At 39.3% G+C, this 17,106-nt stretch overlaps 1 protein-coding gene across 1 annotated transcript in view; it reads left to right on the top strand.

Moving 5' to 3' along the window:
- The first annotated feature begins 7,830 nt into the window (after nt 1-7,830).
- ZDHHC17 (zDHHC palmitoyltransferase 17) overlaps nt 7,831-17,106 on the top strand; it is a 106,414-nt gene continuing 97,138 nt past the window's right edge. Inside the window, exon 1 of the mRNA XM_022559921.3 lies at nt 7,831-8,027. Within this exon, the coding sequence (XP_022415629.2) occupies nt 7,935-8,027 (93 nt within the window). The 5' untranslated portion in view covers nt 7,831-7,934. The remainder of the gene's footprint in view (nt 8,028-17,106) is intronic.

Genomic DNA, 17,106 nt, shown 5'->3' on the forward strand with positions numbered 1-17,106 from the left:
ACCTACATTGACACATCATTATCAGCCAAAGTCCATAGTTTACAGTACAGTTCATTCTTGGCGTTGTACATTCTATGGGTTTGGACAAATGTTAATGACATGTATCCTCCATTATAGTATCATAGAGAATTTTCAATGCCCTAAACATTCCCTGGGCTTTGCCTACTCTTTCCTCACCTGTACCCAACCCCCAACCCTGGACAACCACCGATCTTTTTATTGTCTCCGTAGTTTTGCCTTTTCCAGAATGTCATATATTTAGAACCATACAATATGTAGCCTTTATTTTTTATTTTATTTTGTTATTTTAAAATTAATTTTTATTGGAGTATAGTTGCCAATAAGTAGCCTTTTAAAATTAGCTTCTTTGGGCTTCCCTGGTGGTGTGGTGGTTGGGAGTCCGCCTGCCGATGCGGGGGACACGGGCTCGTGCTCCGGCCTGGGAAGATCCCACATGCCTCGGAGCGGCTGGGCCCGTGAGCCATGGCCGCTGAGCCTGCGCGTCGGGAGCCTGTGCTCCGCAACGGGAGAGGCCACAACAGTTGAGAGGCCCGCGTACCGCAAAAAAAAAAGACTTATTTCACTGAGTAATATGCATTTAAGTTTCCTCGATGTCGTTTAATGGCTTGTTGGCTCATTTTTTTTTAACCCTGAATAATACTCCATTGTCTGTATGTACCACAATTTGTCCATTCACCTACTGAAGGACACCTTGGTTCCTTCCAAGTTTTGGCAGTAAAGAATAAAGCTTCTATAAACATCCATGTGCAGGTTTTTATGTGTGGACATAAATTTTCAACTCCTTTGGGTAACTACCAACAAGCATGATTGCTGGATCTTATGGTATGAGTATAGTTCATTTCGGATGAAGCTGCCAAACTGCCTTCCAAAGTGGCTGTCCCATTTTGCATTCCCACCAGCAATGCATGAGAGTTCCTGCTGCTCCTCCACATCATGGCCAGCATTAGGTGTTGTCAGTGTTCCAGATTTTGACCTTTTTAATAGGTATATAGTGGAGTCTCGTTGTTTTAATTTGCGTTTCCCTGATGACATGTGTTGTGGAGCAGCTTTTCATAAGCTTATTTGTCATCTGTATGTCTTCTCTGGTAATGTGTCTGTTCAGACTGTGGCCTATTTTTAATCAGGTTGTTTGTTTTCTTATTGTTGAATTTTAAGCGTTCTTTGTATAATTTGGATAACAGTCCTTTAACAGATGTGTCTTTTGCAAATATTTTCTCCCAGTCTGTGGCTTGTACTCTCATGCTTGTGACATTGTTTTTTGCAGAGCAGAAGCTTTTAAGTTTTAATAAGGCTAGCTTATCCATTATTTCTTTCATGGATCATCCCTTTGGTGTTGTATCTGGAAAGTCATCACCATAAGCAAGGTCATCTAGGTTTTTTCCTATAGTATCTTCTAGAAGTTTTTATAGTTTGCATTTAGATCTGTCATCCATTTTGAGTTAATCTTTGTGAAGGGTTTAAGGTCTATGTCTAGAGTCACTTTTTTTGTGTGCATGTGGATGTCCAGTTGTTCCAGCACCATTTGTTGAAAACACTATCTTTGCTCTATTGTAATGCCTTATCTCATTTGTCAGATAAGTTCACTATCTATACCAGGGTCTATTTCTGGGCTTTCTATTTTGTTCCATTGATCTATTTGTCTAGTCTTTCACCAATAACACACTGTCCTGATTACTATAGCTGTATAGTTAGTCTTAAATTGGGTAGTGTCATCCTTGACCTTTGTTATTTTCTTTCAATATTGTGTTGACTATTCTGTTTTTTGCCTCTCCATATATACTTTAGAATCATTTTGTCAATATCCACAAAATAACTTTCTGGGATTTTGATTGGGATTGCCTTGGATTTATATATCAAGCTGGGAAGAACAATATTGACTCTTCCTATCTATGAACATGGAATACCTCTCCATTTATTTAGTTCTTTAATTTGGTTCTTAAGAGTTTTGCAGTTTTCCTTATACAGATCCTGTACATATTTTGTTAGATTTATACCAGTTATTTCATTTTTGTAAATTGCATTGTGTTCTTAATTTCAAATTCCACTTGTTCACTGCTAGTATACAGGAAAGCAATTGACTTACGTGTATTAATCTTGTATCCTGCAAACTTGCTATAATCAATTATTAGCTCCAGGATTTTTTTTTGTCACATCTCTTAGATTTTCTACATAGATGATCACACCATCTGCAAACAAAGACAGTTTAATTTCTTCCTTCTCAATCTGTATACCTTTTATTAAATTTTCTTCTCTTATGGCAATAACTAGTACTTCCAGTATGGTGCTGAAAAGGAGCAATGAGAGGGAATATCCTTGCCTTATTCCTGATTTTAGTGGGAAAGCTTCTAGTTTCTCACCACTAAGTGTGATGTTAGCTGTAGATATTTGTTTTTCATTTTTAAAATCAAGTTGAGGATGTTCCCATTTATTTCTAATTTACTGAGAGTTTTTATGATGAATGGGTATTAGATTTTGTCAAATGCTTCTTCCGCATCTATTGATATGATCATTTTATTTTTCTTTTTTAGCCTATTGATGTGATGGATTATGTTAATTGATTTCCATTGAATCAGCCTGTGTGGCTGGGATAAATCCCACTTGGTTGAGTTAGGAAGTATTCTTTCTGATTCTGTCCTCTAAAAAAGATTGTAGAGAATCAGTATAACTTCCTCCTTAAATGTTAAATCAAGGTACACTTTTAAAGTACAGTTTGTATTTGGAAACTATATGATAGCTTAGAGTGAAAGAGCTCAAATCCTAAGCACAGTGCCCTGAATTATCATCATGGGAAAAGGAAGTGCTAGATCACCTAGAAACCTGTCCTTGGTTTGTTTCAGAGCACTCCTCTCCTGATTTCTACAACATTTACTGAAAACCTACTATATGACAGCAGGCATTGTACTAGGTGCTTGATAATTAATTAATTAATTACACATGCACATATATGCATATATGTGAATAAATATATATCCATTTATTTTGTTTAAAATTAAAATTTTTTATTTTGACATAATTTCAGACCTTTGTTGCAATAAGTGAATAAAGAATTTCCACAAATCCTTCACTCAGATTCCTCAAATATTTACATTTTATTATCATTTCTCTTGGAGACTTTCAGCCATGATGTTCCATTATTCTTAAATACTTCAGCATATATTTCCTAAAAACAAAAACATTCTTTTATATAACCATAGAACAATGATTAAAATACGGAAATTAGCATTGATGCAAAAGGATTGTCTACTATATGGATTGTATTCAAATTTTGGCAATTGTTCCAATAAGTGTCTGCTATAGGAAAACAAAATTCTGGATCATACGTTGCATTCAATTTTTATTTAATTTGGAATAATTCCTCACTCTTCCTTTGTCTTTCATGACATTGACATTTTTTTAGGAGTACAGGCCATAAATTTTGTAGAATGTCCCTCAGTTTGGGTTTGTCAGACGTTTATTCACAATTAGATTCAGGATACGACTTTTGGTAGGAATACCACAGAAGCGACATTGTCTTCTTCTCAATGCATCATTTCAGGAGACACATAATGCCAATTTATTCCATGTCCCTATTTTTAAAGTACTTAGCATCTAGGAGTGGTGACAGGCACGCAGAGAAATAACTTTGACGTAGTCTGATTATCACAAGTCAGATGTACATGTGCGTAGACATGTTTTATTCATTCTTCATATTTTCTTGGCTTACCTTTTTGCTCCAACCATTGCTGTTGCAGCCAACTATGCTCTGCCACAGCCTTGCCTCAATTGCATGGAGCATCTCCTACTTTGCAGTAGGAATTCTCTGCCACCACCACCTGGGATGCCTACAGAAGCCCATCCAGCTATTCTGGCACAGGCACAGACTGTAAAGTGGAAGGAGCTGACACTCACTGGAGAAACCACTGAGGGGTAGAGCCAGTGAATCAATCATCAACTGATTCTGTCAGTCAGTTCTGACAATTCTGAGGCACAATTACACAGCTCTTCAAAGGCTCTCATCAGGACAAAGCTCTTGGTACCCACAGTGGTGACCAGCTCAAAAATGCATGCTTGGATTGGCTTTCTTTCCTTCTATTTACCATTCTTCTCCATACTCACACTCCTGTCTCTTGGAATTACTTCCAAAGCAAACCAACTGCATCTAAACCCTTGTCTCAGACTCTACCTTTCGAGGGAACCCAAGATAAGACATTTGATCTCAGGAGTAGACCTAGAAAGCAGACACCCAGAAAAGGATTCTGGAACTGAATCCCTCGCCAGTCAGACACTTGCACTTTTGGTGGAAAGTGTGGGTGGTGATAACCCCTGGCCTGAATCAGCATCACTAAGACTTTTACTGGTAGATGACTGGGATGAATTATAGGTAGAAGGTCAAGCATTTGCTTATGAACTAAGGATAGCCCTTGAACAGTTGGAAGGCAATGGTAATTATAAGACCTGTGGATTGGCTTATTTTTGTTAAGGGCTCATGAAAACTTAAAAAAAAAGAAAAAGAAAAAAGAAAGAAAGAAAAAAAAAGAAGGGACAGGCTCAAGTTACCAACTTTCAAGTCTAGGCAGGCTGTGAAAACCAGAAAGCATCCAAGGCAGTATTTAAAGAGGTGTTTATCTTTTGTATCCACAGAGCAAACTGTGCTCACAATCAGACCCAGGATTGAGTTGTAAGGTAGCATAGCTACAAAGGAGACTGAAATACTGTCTTGACAGGTCTTCTGTGCCAAAGGCAGGGACCTAAAAGGGAATAACTGGAAACCTGAGACTTGCAACAGTAGCATTTAGATGAACAAGCCTGAGAAATGTCAAAATGTCTTCTGAAATCTGTGTTGGTACAAGTAGCTTCCTCTGCTCTGCTTAAGAATAGCCTACCTTTTCTGGAGCCCCTGCAAAAACCTGTATGAAGCAATAGACACATAAACAAAGATCTGTAAGACCTGGTTAATATTTATTTACCTGAAGGAACTGAGGAGTGAATCCTGAAAGTGTTGGACCAGTGAAGGCAAGTGCGGACAGAAGAGAATTAACTAACATTGAAAAACACCTGGAGTTTCATGACATAGCAAGGACACATGGAGCTAGTTCTAATATATTGCTGGGATGGCTCCTTAAAGCTTAGATAGGATGGAGGCCTATAGCAAATGAAGGAGAGATTCTAGAAGTGCCTTGACTTCCTTGAGGAAGGTGTCAGAAGGCTCTGGGAGGTTAGAATGTAAGAACAAATGTATAATATTATACCTGAGAACCCACCATCTGACTAGGTCTCTTGTAAGAGCCCAGTGGACACACCTATCTCCAAGGCAGTAAGAAATACAGTGGTGAGGGTACCACTGGCATCTTTGAGAAGCTCAGTGGTATTTATCCACTGTAGGTGACAGTAAGAGATGCTGCTATGGGACTGGGCTCCTTAATATTAATTCGATTGATAAGAACACAAAATAGCAGAGGCCAGATGGTAGTACCTGACCAACAGAAGGAAGTGTACATAATTGTGATAATGCAAGGCCAGAATGGCAACCAGAATATCTTCACCCACAGGGCTCTGTTATAATGACTAATAGACCATGGTGTGTCTCAGGGCAAGTTAAATGAGCATCCACTAGGGTGTTACTTGATCTATATGTACAACCACACACACACACACAAAAAAATCAACAGCTGGTTAAAAGAAGGCAGATGACAAAGAAACTATAAGGGACTAAAAATAACTACACGCATGCAGTTAGGGCAATTATCAACAATAAGATACAAAAAGGTCATAAACTAGCTGCCGTTTTGGAGGTGTGGGGAGCAAAGGCATGGTATTTCCCCAAATCCCTGCACACAGTAGCACCAAGGGGCTGGCCAGACCACCTAAGCACCCCACCTCCAGCCCAACCCACCAATAGGCCCCAACCAGTCATCCCATTGAAGGAACCAGCCTGCCCTCCTTGGAGCAAGCAAGGGCACCTGTTACTTGGTTTCATTCCCTCGTGCTGCATGCAGCACAAGTCCCAGTAAAGCCTTACCTGAATTTCTTATCTGGCCTCTTATCAATTTCTATTGATTAAAGGGTCCAAGGACACGGGGTTGGTAACAGCACCACATCCCTAAATTAAACACATGTCAAATTCCACATATTCCCCTTAATTCTCTAATTTGATTTTATCTACACCAGTGACGTAGGGTAAGGAGGGGCAAGATGAAGACTGAATTGTTGAAGTGAAAATTATTTCTGTCCATGTTAAAAGGTGTCTGAAAGCAGTTTGGAGCTCCAAAGGCAGAACCCTAATTCTGACTAGTTCTGCATACTGGGTGGAAGAGTCAAAACCAAAATTCTTGGTTTGGGCCAGGACCAAAAGAATGAAAATGTTGCTTTTTCTCATTTCAGTCTGAGAAAAATGCTTTTTCTCATTTCAGTCTGAGAAAAAGCAACAGTGCTGGAACACAGACATAGCTAGCCACAAAGTTAACAGGGAAGCTATTTTTTTCCCCCCTGCGATGCAGCATCTGTCAAATGCCATATCCACCCCTCTTTGAGTGATACTGTTCTCTTGCCAGTGGTGCCCAGACCCACTTTACTATTTTCGTTTATTACTAGACTACTCAATTACTGAACGGGCCCTCTCCTCACGACAGCATCCAATCCCTGGTTAATCCTCTTTTCCTAATCCCGCCTCAGAAACAGCATCCAATCCAGAACTGATCCCCGCTCTCCCTAGACCTACAGAGTCCTTTGGCGGGAACCTAAACTTTACAAAAGACTCTTTCTCCTCCCTTTTCCAGTGGTATCCAAGCTTCCTCTGGAGTGCCCTTCCTCTTGATTTACAAATAAATCTGATGTTATCGGATTGCAGGCTTCTTCCAGTTTGGCTTTAACACGAGACAGGTTAGTATCAGGATCTCTACTAGATTGTTCCACGATTTTTGCTACATCGTCCTCTGAGCAGTTTGGATTTTCGATTTTTAATAGCTAAAAACAAAGATAAATGCTTTCTATAACAGTCCCATCAGCACATTTCTAGAAAGCAATCCCCTCCACCCCCCCATGCAGCCCTAATATCCGTTTAATAATGTCTTTAGTCATTTTATCTGGTTCTCATTTCAGCGAATTCAGCTTAAATGACTTCAGTTCTGAATTCCTGGATTACATTAAAATGTAGCAGATGGGGGCGTGCGGGGTTTGAGGGCGTACATTCTTAACGTGGTTACTCTTAATTCAAGACCAATGAGGGCAGGTTGCGATCATTTTTAACAGGCTTCTCCAGGAGGAAATCCCAAGCTTTATCCGTGTTTTCCCGGGCGCCCCCCGGAGGCATAAATTGCGGGATGACCTTTTTGAATGCGGAGAAAGGGGTGCGTGTTTCGTCTTCTGGAGCGATGCACATCTGGATTCAAGCCTGAGAGCCCAAAACCTAGTACCTGGAGCGAAGTGATGGTTCCACTCCGGGTCTCTAAGAAGCGGTCCCGGGGGTCTCGTATCGGGACAGTGGGGTTTCCGGGCTTGGCCGCCCCGACTGCCGGGGATCCCGAATCTCGGCTGCGCCTCTCCGGAGCCCTGCTTTCGTTCCCGTACCGCCGCTTGGTTTCTCACGTTAACTACCCGGTTGCCCAGCAGCCGCCTCCCCGAGGTAGCCAGAGGCGCACAGCTGCCTGGGGCGCGGGCCCGCTTGCGAGTGGCAGCGCCCACGCCCAGAGCCTTCCGCCCGCCTGCCCCGGCGCAGTGCAGCAGAGCGCGCTCCCGCTCGGGCCGGCCCGGCACGCGCGCACGCGCGCAGGGACCCGTGCTCCCCGAGGGGGGAGGGGCAGAGGGGGCGTCACGGGGGGAAGGGAAGGAGGAGGAGGAGGAGGCGGCCGCGTTGCCTCCGGCGGGGCTCGAGCTCGCCCTCGCGCTCGCCCTCCGCCTTGCCCGAACCCTGCGAGGGTGAAACGCTTTCTCCCGGCATGCAGCGGGAGGAGGGATTTAACACCAAGATGGCGGACGGCCCGGATGAGTACGAGACCGAAGCGGGCTGCGTGCCCCTTCTCCATCCAGAGGTGAGAAACGGCGCCGAGCCCATTCCTAGCCCTGCGATCCTCCAACCTTTCTCCCCCGGACTCGCAGGGGGCGGTGGCCTGCGTGTTCGGGGTAGTGGAACGCGCGGAAGTTGGGGAGGGCGGGGAGGCAAATCCAGGCCCGAGCGCGGCTGTGAGCGGATAACGGGGGAGGAGATAGCGGGGCGGGCCCGGCCGGGGCGGGCTCTGGGACGCCGTCCCTGGCTGTGCCTGGAGGACAGAGGTGGAGATGTTGACGGTTCTACTCTGTCGCCGCGCTACTCGCGGGTGCACTGGCGGCGGGGGCCTGGTGCTTGTTTGGAACCGCACGTTAAGCCCTAGTCCTGCTCCAAGCCTCTCGGGGCGAGAAGGAAGCGCGTGTGGTTTTGATTTCTTTTCTTTTCCTTCGCCAGAGTGAATGACGGTTATCTATTTCTCCCATTTGGCTCACTGTGGGGGAGTGTAGGGGACGAACACAGCTTTTTGGCCAAAGTGATGTCCTTCCCGTGATGCAATAGGCAGCACCTCGGGGCCCCTTGTGTCGGATGTCCTTCTTTGAGTGTTTGTCCTTAAGCGATTAAAAAGAGAGGTCAAAACTTTTGGGAATAGACCCACGCTCACATTAGCTTGTCAAAGTACCGTGTTTTTTCGGGGGAGGGGCGGGAGCCAGAGGAGGACAGTGCAACACGTTTCCCATCACATGAGTATCTTCACCTGTAAGTAAACAGTGCCCCTCTCCAAGATCAGTAGCATTCTGTTAGTTTATAGCCGAGCTAGTGCTAGTTCAGGCCTGGAAGCAATTCTTGATGCATTCCGGTTTTTAATGATCCACAGTGATGTGCGGAGGGCAGCAGCAAAGCTTGCTGAAGAACTCCTGTGGTTTTTATGAGCTTAAGGGTTGAAGACAATCTTTGTGTTGTAGGGTGAACAAACATGGAAGTCTCTACCTGGTTATCTTGCATTAGAATGATTCTGTTTATTTCTGGAGTTGGGATTATACCATGCTTATATTACTTAGTATAATATAAATACAAGCACTTACCCATGTTATATGTTAATACTCATCACCTCATTCATCACTTTGACTTATCAAAAACAGTGGCACAGTTCCTTAGGAATATACCTGGGCCACTCTCAATGAAAAGGCTACTTTGGATTTCTGACAAACAGAGTTCTACAGTAAAACTAAACTTTTTTTTTTTTTGGCCAAAGTGGTAAAAAAAAATTCTCAGAATTGGCATCGGAGACATCTCTCTTTTAGCTCACACTTTAGGCCCTAAAAATATATCAAGAAATAGACAAAGTTTTCAGATGATGCATTGAAAATGTTTCTAAGGAATATTTCTATTCATCTACTCCTGTGAAAGTATTTTAAATACTTAAATATTGATTCTATAACATAACTCTTCTCTCTTCATAAACCTTTGTTTTGTGAAATAGTTCATTGTTTGGTACTTTAGGAGTAATTTCAACAGGCAACAAATCCAGAAATTGCTTGGTATAATGTAATGGCCTGTAGGCTTGGAATTTAGAGACCAGTCTTCAGGTTGCCATTTAATAGACTATTACTAGAAAATCAACTTCCTCGTCATTGAAAGTGGAAGTTGAAGTAGATGATATCTACCATTCCTTTTTGCTTGACAAACACAAGGTCCACTTAGTTTAGGTGTTTTGAGTCTTAAGCTCATAACTACCAGGCCTAAGGTCTTTCTGAATTTTTGCTGTGGTTAGTTTTGCATTCACACCTGGTACAGACCTGGTATAGTTCTGCTGCTTTCTTGCTGTGCATTCTTGGGCAAGCTACTTCCCTTAGTTTTGGCTTCATGATTTATAATAATGGGATGAAATAATAATAACGAATAAGCTAAGGATTAAGTGAGATAATATATTCATTTTTGTTGTTAAAGTAAGTGGTGTCTTCCTACTCCCTTGGAAAGAAACCTAGCAAACCTTTTTTGCGTTGGTGAGCAAATAATAGTACCATTTACTCGTTTTTGGAGAGAACATAGACTTTTGGTCAAACTTGGGTTCCAATTCTGGATTTGTAGTAATTAGCCAAGTAACCTGAGACAGATTCTTAATCTCTTTAAAGCCTCAATTTGTTCATCAGAAAATGGAGATGCTGCCTAGTTCACTTGGCTTTAAGGGATTAGGTGAGACTCTTTGTTGAGGTTTAAGAACTGGCACATTGTACGTGCTCAGTTAATGTTACTCCTTTCTCCACCAAAAGGAGGGCGGTGTTATATATTTATTTTGATTTTGATGACTGGTGTAGAAACTTGTGTGGGTTTTAATTTAGTGGAATAGGATCTTGTAGGAACAAGTTTATTTTACTTTTTATGTTCAAATTTAACACTGTGTCACAAAAATAGTTTCTCACTATTTGTTGAATAGATGAATTATTTGTGGGATAAAGAAATTAGCTATCCTTAAATCTCTTGTTAGTATGCAGACTGCTCACTGTTAAAACTTTTCTTAGGGAATTATGTAATCAGATTAACAACGAACCCTTCTTTTTAGAGATATTTGCTATGAGAGAACCTTACTTTTCAATTAATTAAATAATCCATTCATTTAGTCAGTCACTTAAACATTTGTTTATCTTGAGACTTCAGTATATTTGTGGTAAATACAGTGAGAAACAGTATAGGATACTGGTCAAGAGCCAAGACTCTGGTGACAAATGGAGAATCTAGGTTCTGCCACTTACTATCATCATGGTCAAATTACATTTTACGCTTTTGTGAAATTAGGATAATAGTACCTACCTCTTAGAGTCGTTGTGAGTATTAACTAGAATATTGTTTGTAAAACAGTCATCACAGACCTAGGCATGCAGACTGCCAAGCAAATGTAAAGGGCTCTGACATATAGTGAGTACTGATGCTGTTGACTTTATTTTCTGATGAAATAAGATTGTTTTATTTTAATGGAAGAAATTAGAGGCTATTTGGAAAAAGATAAACTGAGTATCAGGGGATTAGGGTGCTAATCCCAGCTCTTCCATTTTAGGCTAGTGGACATTTAAACTACACTTAGTTTCTTTGCTTTTAAGATAAAGAGGCTAGACTGGACGCTCTCTTCAGATTTCTTTAAACTCTAATGCTCTGTTGTATGTTGTGATTTTTCAAGATTGATAGGCTTGAGCATCTATCTGCTAGATGCATAGCACTGTACTAGGTTATATGGATGAAAATAGAATAAATAGAATAGCTTCTGCTCTCCAGAAGTTAATGATCCAGTTGGAAAGATATCAGAATACAAATAGTGCTGAAATGAGAAGTGTAGCCTGTAAGTAGGTTCGGATTCCTGTTATCTAGAATGGTTAGAAGTAAAACTTCAGCAGAGATAAAGACCATATGTTGGTCTACAGGTCCAGCTGGCTTGCTGTCACCAGCCTTCCGTTTCACTCACTAGTACGTCCTCAGTAAGCCTTCTCTGCTCTTTCATAGAATGAGGCCACAATACTCCCTTCAGCCAGAGTATTATTATAAGGGCTCTCTGTCTCAGCAAGGTCTGACTCAGAGCTTTGAACTGGATTGCCTAGATTACCTGGGGCTTTCATCTCTTGCTTGCTTCCTTTTTTTCTCAATTTCAAACTACTGCCTTTTCTCTAATGTCTCATTTTTTTTTTAATGGTAACTTTTTTGCTTCACATTAAATTTATCCATATTCATGTCTCATTTTTTCTTTGTTTAGAATATTAAACTGAAGAACTACTACATCTCCTGTCTTTACAGATTTTACAGAATCTATTTTTTGAAACTTTTCTTCAGTGAAAGTGATTTTGCCTTTTTCCATTACTAATTTTTTTTGCCCGATTATATAGAGATACACATGTGTACAGATATATAAATTAACTCATTTGTTTTCATAAAGCAGATGGAAAGTTACTTTGAAAATTACTTTTCTTTTTCTGATAGATTGCTGGCACACTCTTTCCCTTCAAAACATGTCTTTCTGTCAGTCTTTAGGATCTGATGCCTTTTTTATTCAGCAAAAATGCTATAGGCCATATACTTGTAATTTAGATTTAAAAATACTATACCCTAAGCATAGTAACTACTGAGTCAATATATAAAAATGAAAATGCCACTAATGGGTGACCTCATGGATTGTGGCAAAGCCAAAGTTGAAAATTACTGACGTGTAGAACCAAAAAATTATATTTGATTGTGAGAAATGCCATTTTACTGTTTTGACATCTTTGTTTTGTTTCGATCCCTACTTTTATTTAATTTGTGAGACCTATCCCCAAAGTATTTATTAAGAGGGGACTGTGGAGTGGGTAAATATAAGAGGATGCAGGTTAAAAGTGAGAGTGCTGGTGTTTGGCTGCTTGAGTTCAGATCCTAGTTTTGTACTTACTAGCTTTGTGACTCTGGGCAAGTTATTGAACTGTGTTCCAATTTTCCAGACTAAAACGGGAATATAATAGCTCCTACCTCATGAAGCTGTCGTGAAGATGAAATGAGAGAATATATATAAAGTTCTGTGTCTGGCACTTAGTAACACAATACATGTTAGCTATTAATGTTATGATTAGTTATTAATATCTCAAGCAATAGTAGTATACATATATTAGATATTGAGGCAACTGTCTAGGTAGCTAAGATAACGAAAATTGGGGTTTGAGGAGAGGACAGGCAGAGTACTCTTTATTATAAGCCTTTTTTGCACTATTTAATGTTCTTAAAGATGTGTGCTTTGATATGAAGAGTGTTTGTTGAGCATCACAGTATGGTCTTGATGCTTTGATAGGCCATAGAGTAATGAGGAATACAGAATAAGGCATTGTAAAATAACAAAAGATGAATTGGAGGCCTTCAGATCCCTCAGGATAGATGAATGTGTGTGTGTGTGTGTGTGTATTTTGTTAAAAATTTAAAATGCATTGTGGACCTCCTTTCCTCTAGAGAGTATCCTAAGGGTGTGTTAGGGTAGTTAGGGTTGGTTAGTCGTTTAAAGTGTCTTGATGTAGTGTGATTTTAACAGAACTCCCAACAGCCACATAATCCAGAAAGATGTTATTTCAATATCAGGGTTATGTGAAATTCTCTTTCAAAGCATCGTCTATTTCTAATATTATTTTATGATTGGATTGTATTACAGATAGATAATTCAAGAATAAAATATCAAATAGTTTAAGCTTTGGAATTTAAAAAGTTGATTCAAGGCAGTATTATATTTATAAAATATGCAAGTAAAATTCTCACCCAGTGCAATAATTATCCATTTGTAGGATGATATCTTCTGTTAAATTCTCCTTAAAATAGAGCTACAGGCAGCTAATTTGAAAGTAGAGTGAAACTTGAGCCTTCTTTAAATGAGATATTATGAAGAACTTAATTTCCTGAATTATAGACGGCTAACAGAATATTTTTGATTTTTGTCTCAAATCGTGTTGAAAATTTTCCAAATGAATTACTCTACTTTCTAGGGTTAATACATACTAAATATGATAGAATCTTTCTTTGATAACTCAGAATATTATAGTGTCCTAGGCTCATCTTTCTGATTACTGATAATTATTGTTGAGGAGATGGAAATGATAGGGCTAAATGTACCTGAAGGGGTTTCTTTGTATATATATCAGATAACCTGTGTTTTTTATCAGTTGTTTTATACTAGGAAAAATCAAGTGAAAAATACTGTTAATTACTGATTGAGATGTTACTGTACCCTCATTCAGTTTTTTAACATGTATATGTGTGTGTGTGTGTATTATAAACATCTGTTAATTTATGAAGGATTTAATGAATGATGAACAAAACTGGTGACCAAAACTATCCCCATTATCATTAAAATAAATGAACAAATGAACGAATGAACAAACCCTTTTGTGAGCTGAAGAAGTTGCTTGTCGTGTTAGTTAGAATCCTTGGATTGCAGATGTCACCAACCTTTTAAAAATCTACTTGGGCAAAAAGGGGAATTTACTGGTCCACATAACCCAAGCTCAGGATGGCAGGAGTGCAGTTGGGCTCAAGGATAACTGGAACCTGAGCTGAGAATGTCACCAAGACAATCTTCTCTCTCTCCTCATCTCTGCCCTTCAGCTTCATTTTCTCCTAATGCTGAGTAGCTTCTTTCCTCTGTGTAGTGGGGACATGGATGCCAGCATTGATATCTCAAATCTCAGCTGACCATTAGAGAGGGACTGCTTGTCTTTCCTTATTCCACATTGGAAAGAGGCAGTGTGTCCACTCCTATGACCACGGGAGAGGGTCTGAACTTTGCCAAGCCATCTTGCTTGGAGTTGGAGGAGGAACAGTTTCCTTAAAGCAGGAATGCTAGCAGGGAAACTGTTTCTGTCCTCTGTACTCTTAGTGTGAAGAACTGTTTGCTTTGTTCCAGTCTTCTAGTTTTTTACGTACTTTGAGATGCTGTAATTACACTGCACTCATTGTTAACAGTAAATGTTCTAGTTGAGCTACTGAATAGCATGCTGCATGAATAATCTAGACCAAGGTTGGGAAACTTTCTCTGTAAAGGCCAGATAGTAAGAATTTTCCAGTTTGTGGGCCATGTAGTCTCTGTAGCAACTACTCAGCTCTGTGGTGGTTGTATGAAAGCAGCTGTAGACAATATGGAAATGAATGGGTGTGCTGTGTTTCAATAAAACTTTATATATAAAATCAGGTGCTGGGCCAGATTTGAACTGTGGACTCTATTTGCCAGCTCTGATCTAGATAATACATAGGAACTCCAAGAAATTTATGTTAAAATATATGATATTTCAGTGCATTAAATCCCATTAACCACTGTGTGCAATAACTTCATCAGAACTAGATTTGCATGGTAGATGGGTTGGGTAAAGTAAGAATATGTGTGTGTGTGTGTGTGTGTGTGTGTGTGTGTGTGTATTAGAACCTTATGGAGAACTTTGTTAGAATACACGTGTTTCCATATACACCTCTCACAGTTTCTAATTTAGTATTTGGCTTTGTGGTATGTATGTTTTGAAAAACTTTCAGAGGTGATTCTGATAATCCCATACTTCATCCTCCTCTCTCTGATACGCACTTGATGTGTGGGAAAAGTTTTATTACTTTTTTTTTTTTACACAAGGAGGAGGAAAGTAGCTAATTTTACATTTAAGGTATGAGGCATTGTATTGTGTGCTTTTCATGTTATCTCCTCAATCTGATGGATAATCACAATGGTAATTGCTAACAGTTACCAAATTATAACTGAACTAGCCACTGTCCTAAACAGTTTTGCTTATATATTCATTCATTTAATTCTCACACCTTTCTTAATACCTTTTTTACAAATGAGAGGATTGAGGCATAGAGAGGGTAAGCAACTTGCTGGTAAGTGGCAGAACTGAATTAGAATCCAGGTTCAAACTGCTTGAATCCAGTTGCCCATTTTGTATTGCGATAGTGATGATACAGAGTTGATTGAATAGTTAGCTGTGATGGCAAAAGTCCTCATTTATTGGAAAAAATATTTTTAATAGACTATTTTTTAGAGTAGTTTGAGGTTCACAGCAACATTGAGCAGAAAGTACAGAGAATTCCCATATACCCTGTGTCAACAACTTGCCCCGGAGGTGGCACATTTGTTACAGTTGATGAACCTGTGTTGACACATCATTATCACTTTACCTTAGGGTTCACTTCTGGGTTTTAATATGGGTTTTGACAAAGGTATAATGACATGTATCCACTATTACAGTATCATACAGAATAGTTTCACTACCCTAAAAATCCTTTGTGTTCTGCCTACTCATCCCTCCCTCTCTGCTAACTCTGGCAACCACTGATCTTTTTGCTGTCTCCATAGTTTTCCCTTTACCATAATGTCATGTACAGTTGATCCTTGAACAACACATGTTTGAACTGTGTGGATCCACTTATGCACGGATTTTTTTCAGTAGTAAATACTACAGTACTATGTGCATCTTACAATCACATTGATTGTAAGGAATTCTTTGATTCTGAGGAATCCTCAGATTCCTCAGAATCTTTGATTCTGAGGAATCCTGCCTCTACATAAAGTTTAGAACGGCACTTGACACATAGAGTTAGCCATCATCTGTTTTATAATCTTTCCTTTCTTTCTGCCGTTCAAGGTTATGAGAGAGAATTGTAACAGATTGTTAAATCTGTTTCTACCTTGGAGATTTTATCTCCCTTCACTGTGATTATAAATACTCATTAATCTTCATTCATAATTCTGTAACTATGATCATGAATAAACTGTAGACATTATTTTCTAAGGAAATTTTGCTTTCTGATAGAACACTTGATATAAATATCGAGATCTTACAGCTGTTTATGTAAGAAGTTAATTAACTTGATTTCATAAGTTCCCATTATTTATACTTGTTTCTTCCTTATTTGTCTCCTTTTTCCTGTGGGTAATTGTATGTTACTAAGTCCAAAAAAAGGCCACACTTGGGGAAAAAAATTGACAAACTAGAATCTAGCAGACCAAATAAAAACTTAAACTTTCTGAAATATCCTAACATGTGATTTATTTTGTATTGTTGAATAGTATATGAATTTTCAAGGTATCAGAAATTTAAATTCCAACATGGGCTTTTGGCTTTTAAAAGAAAGCAGCACAGAATTATTGTCAAAAAAAATTTAAATAGTACAGAAGGCTATGTAGTAGAAGGTAAAAGCATATATAAATGTATATTTCATATACACGCTTATATACATTTATTTCCTTGTTTTTGTCACACAAATGGTATCATACAACGTTATACAATTTACATTTTCTCTGAATACACTTTGGCCATAGTTTCATCTTAGCGTATGATGATCTTTCCCGTTCTTTGTAATGTCTAGACCTGCCTTGTCCAATATGGTAGCCACCAATGACATGTGGCTATTTAAATTTAAATTGATTAAAATAAATAAAATAAAAAATTGAGTTTTCAGTCATATTAGTCACATTTTAAGTGTTTATTAGCCATGTGTGGCTAGTGACTACTGTTTTAGACAGCACAGAAATATAGAATATATCAGTAATTGCAGAAAGTTGTGGGATAACACTGGTCTGGACAGTTTTTTTAAAATTTATGTCTTTTAAAAGTATTTTTTACTACATAACTATTTTTATTGAG

Source organism: Delphinapterus leucas, chromosome 11, assembly GCF_059928025.1.
Source record: "Delphinapterus leucas isolate spDelLeu-1000000601 "Yukka" chromosome 11, BTC_Dleu_Yukka2, whole genome shotgun sequence".
Taxonomy (NCBI): Eukaryota; Metazoa; Chordata; class Mammalia; order Artiodactyla; family Monodontidae; genus Delphinapterus; species Delphinapterus leucas.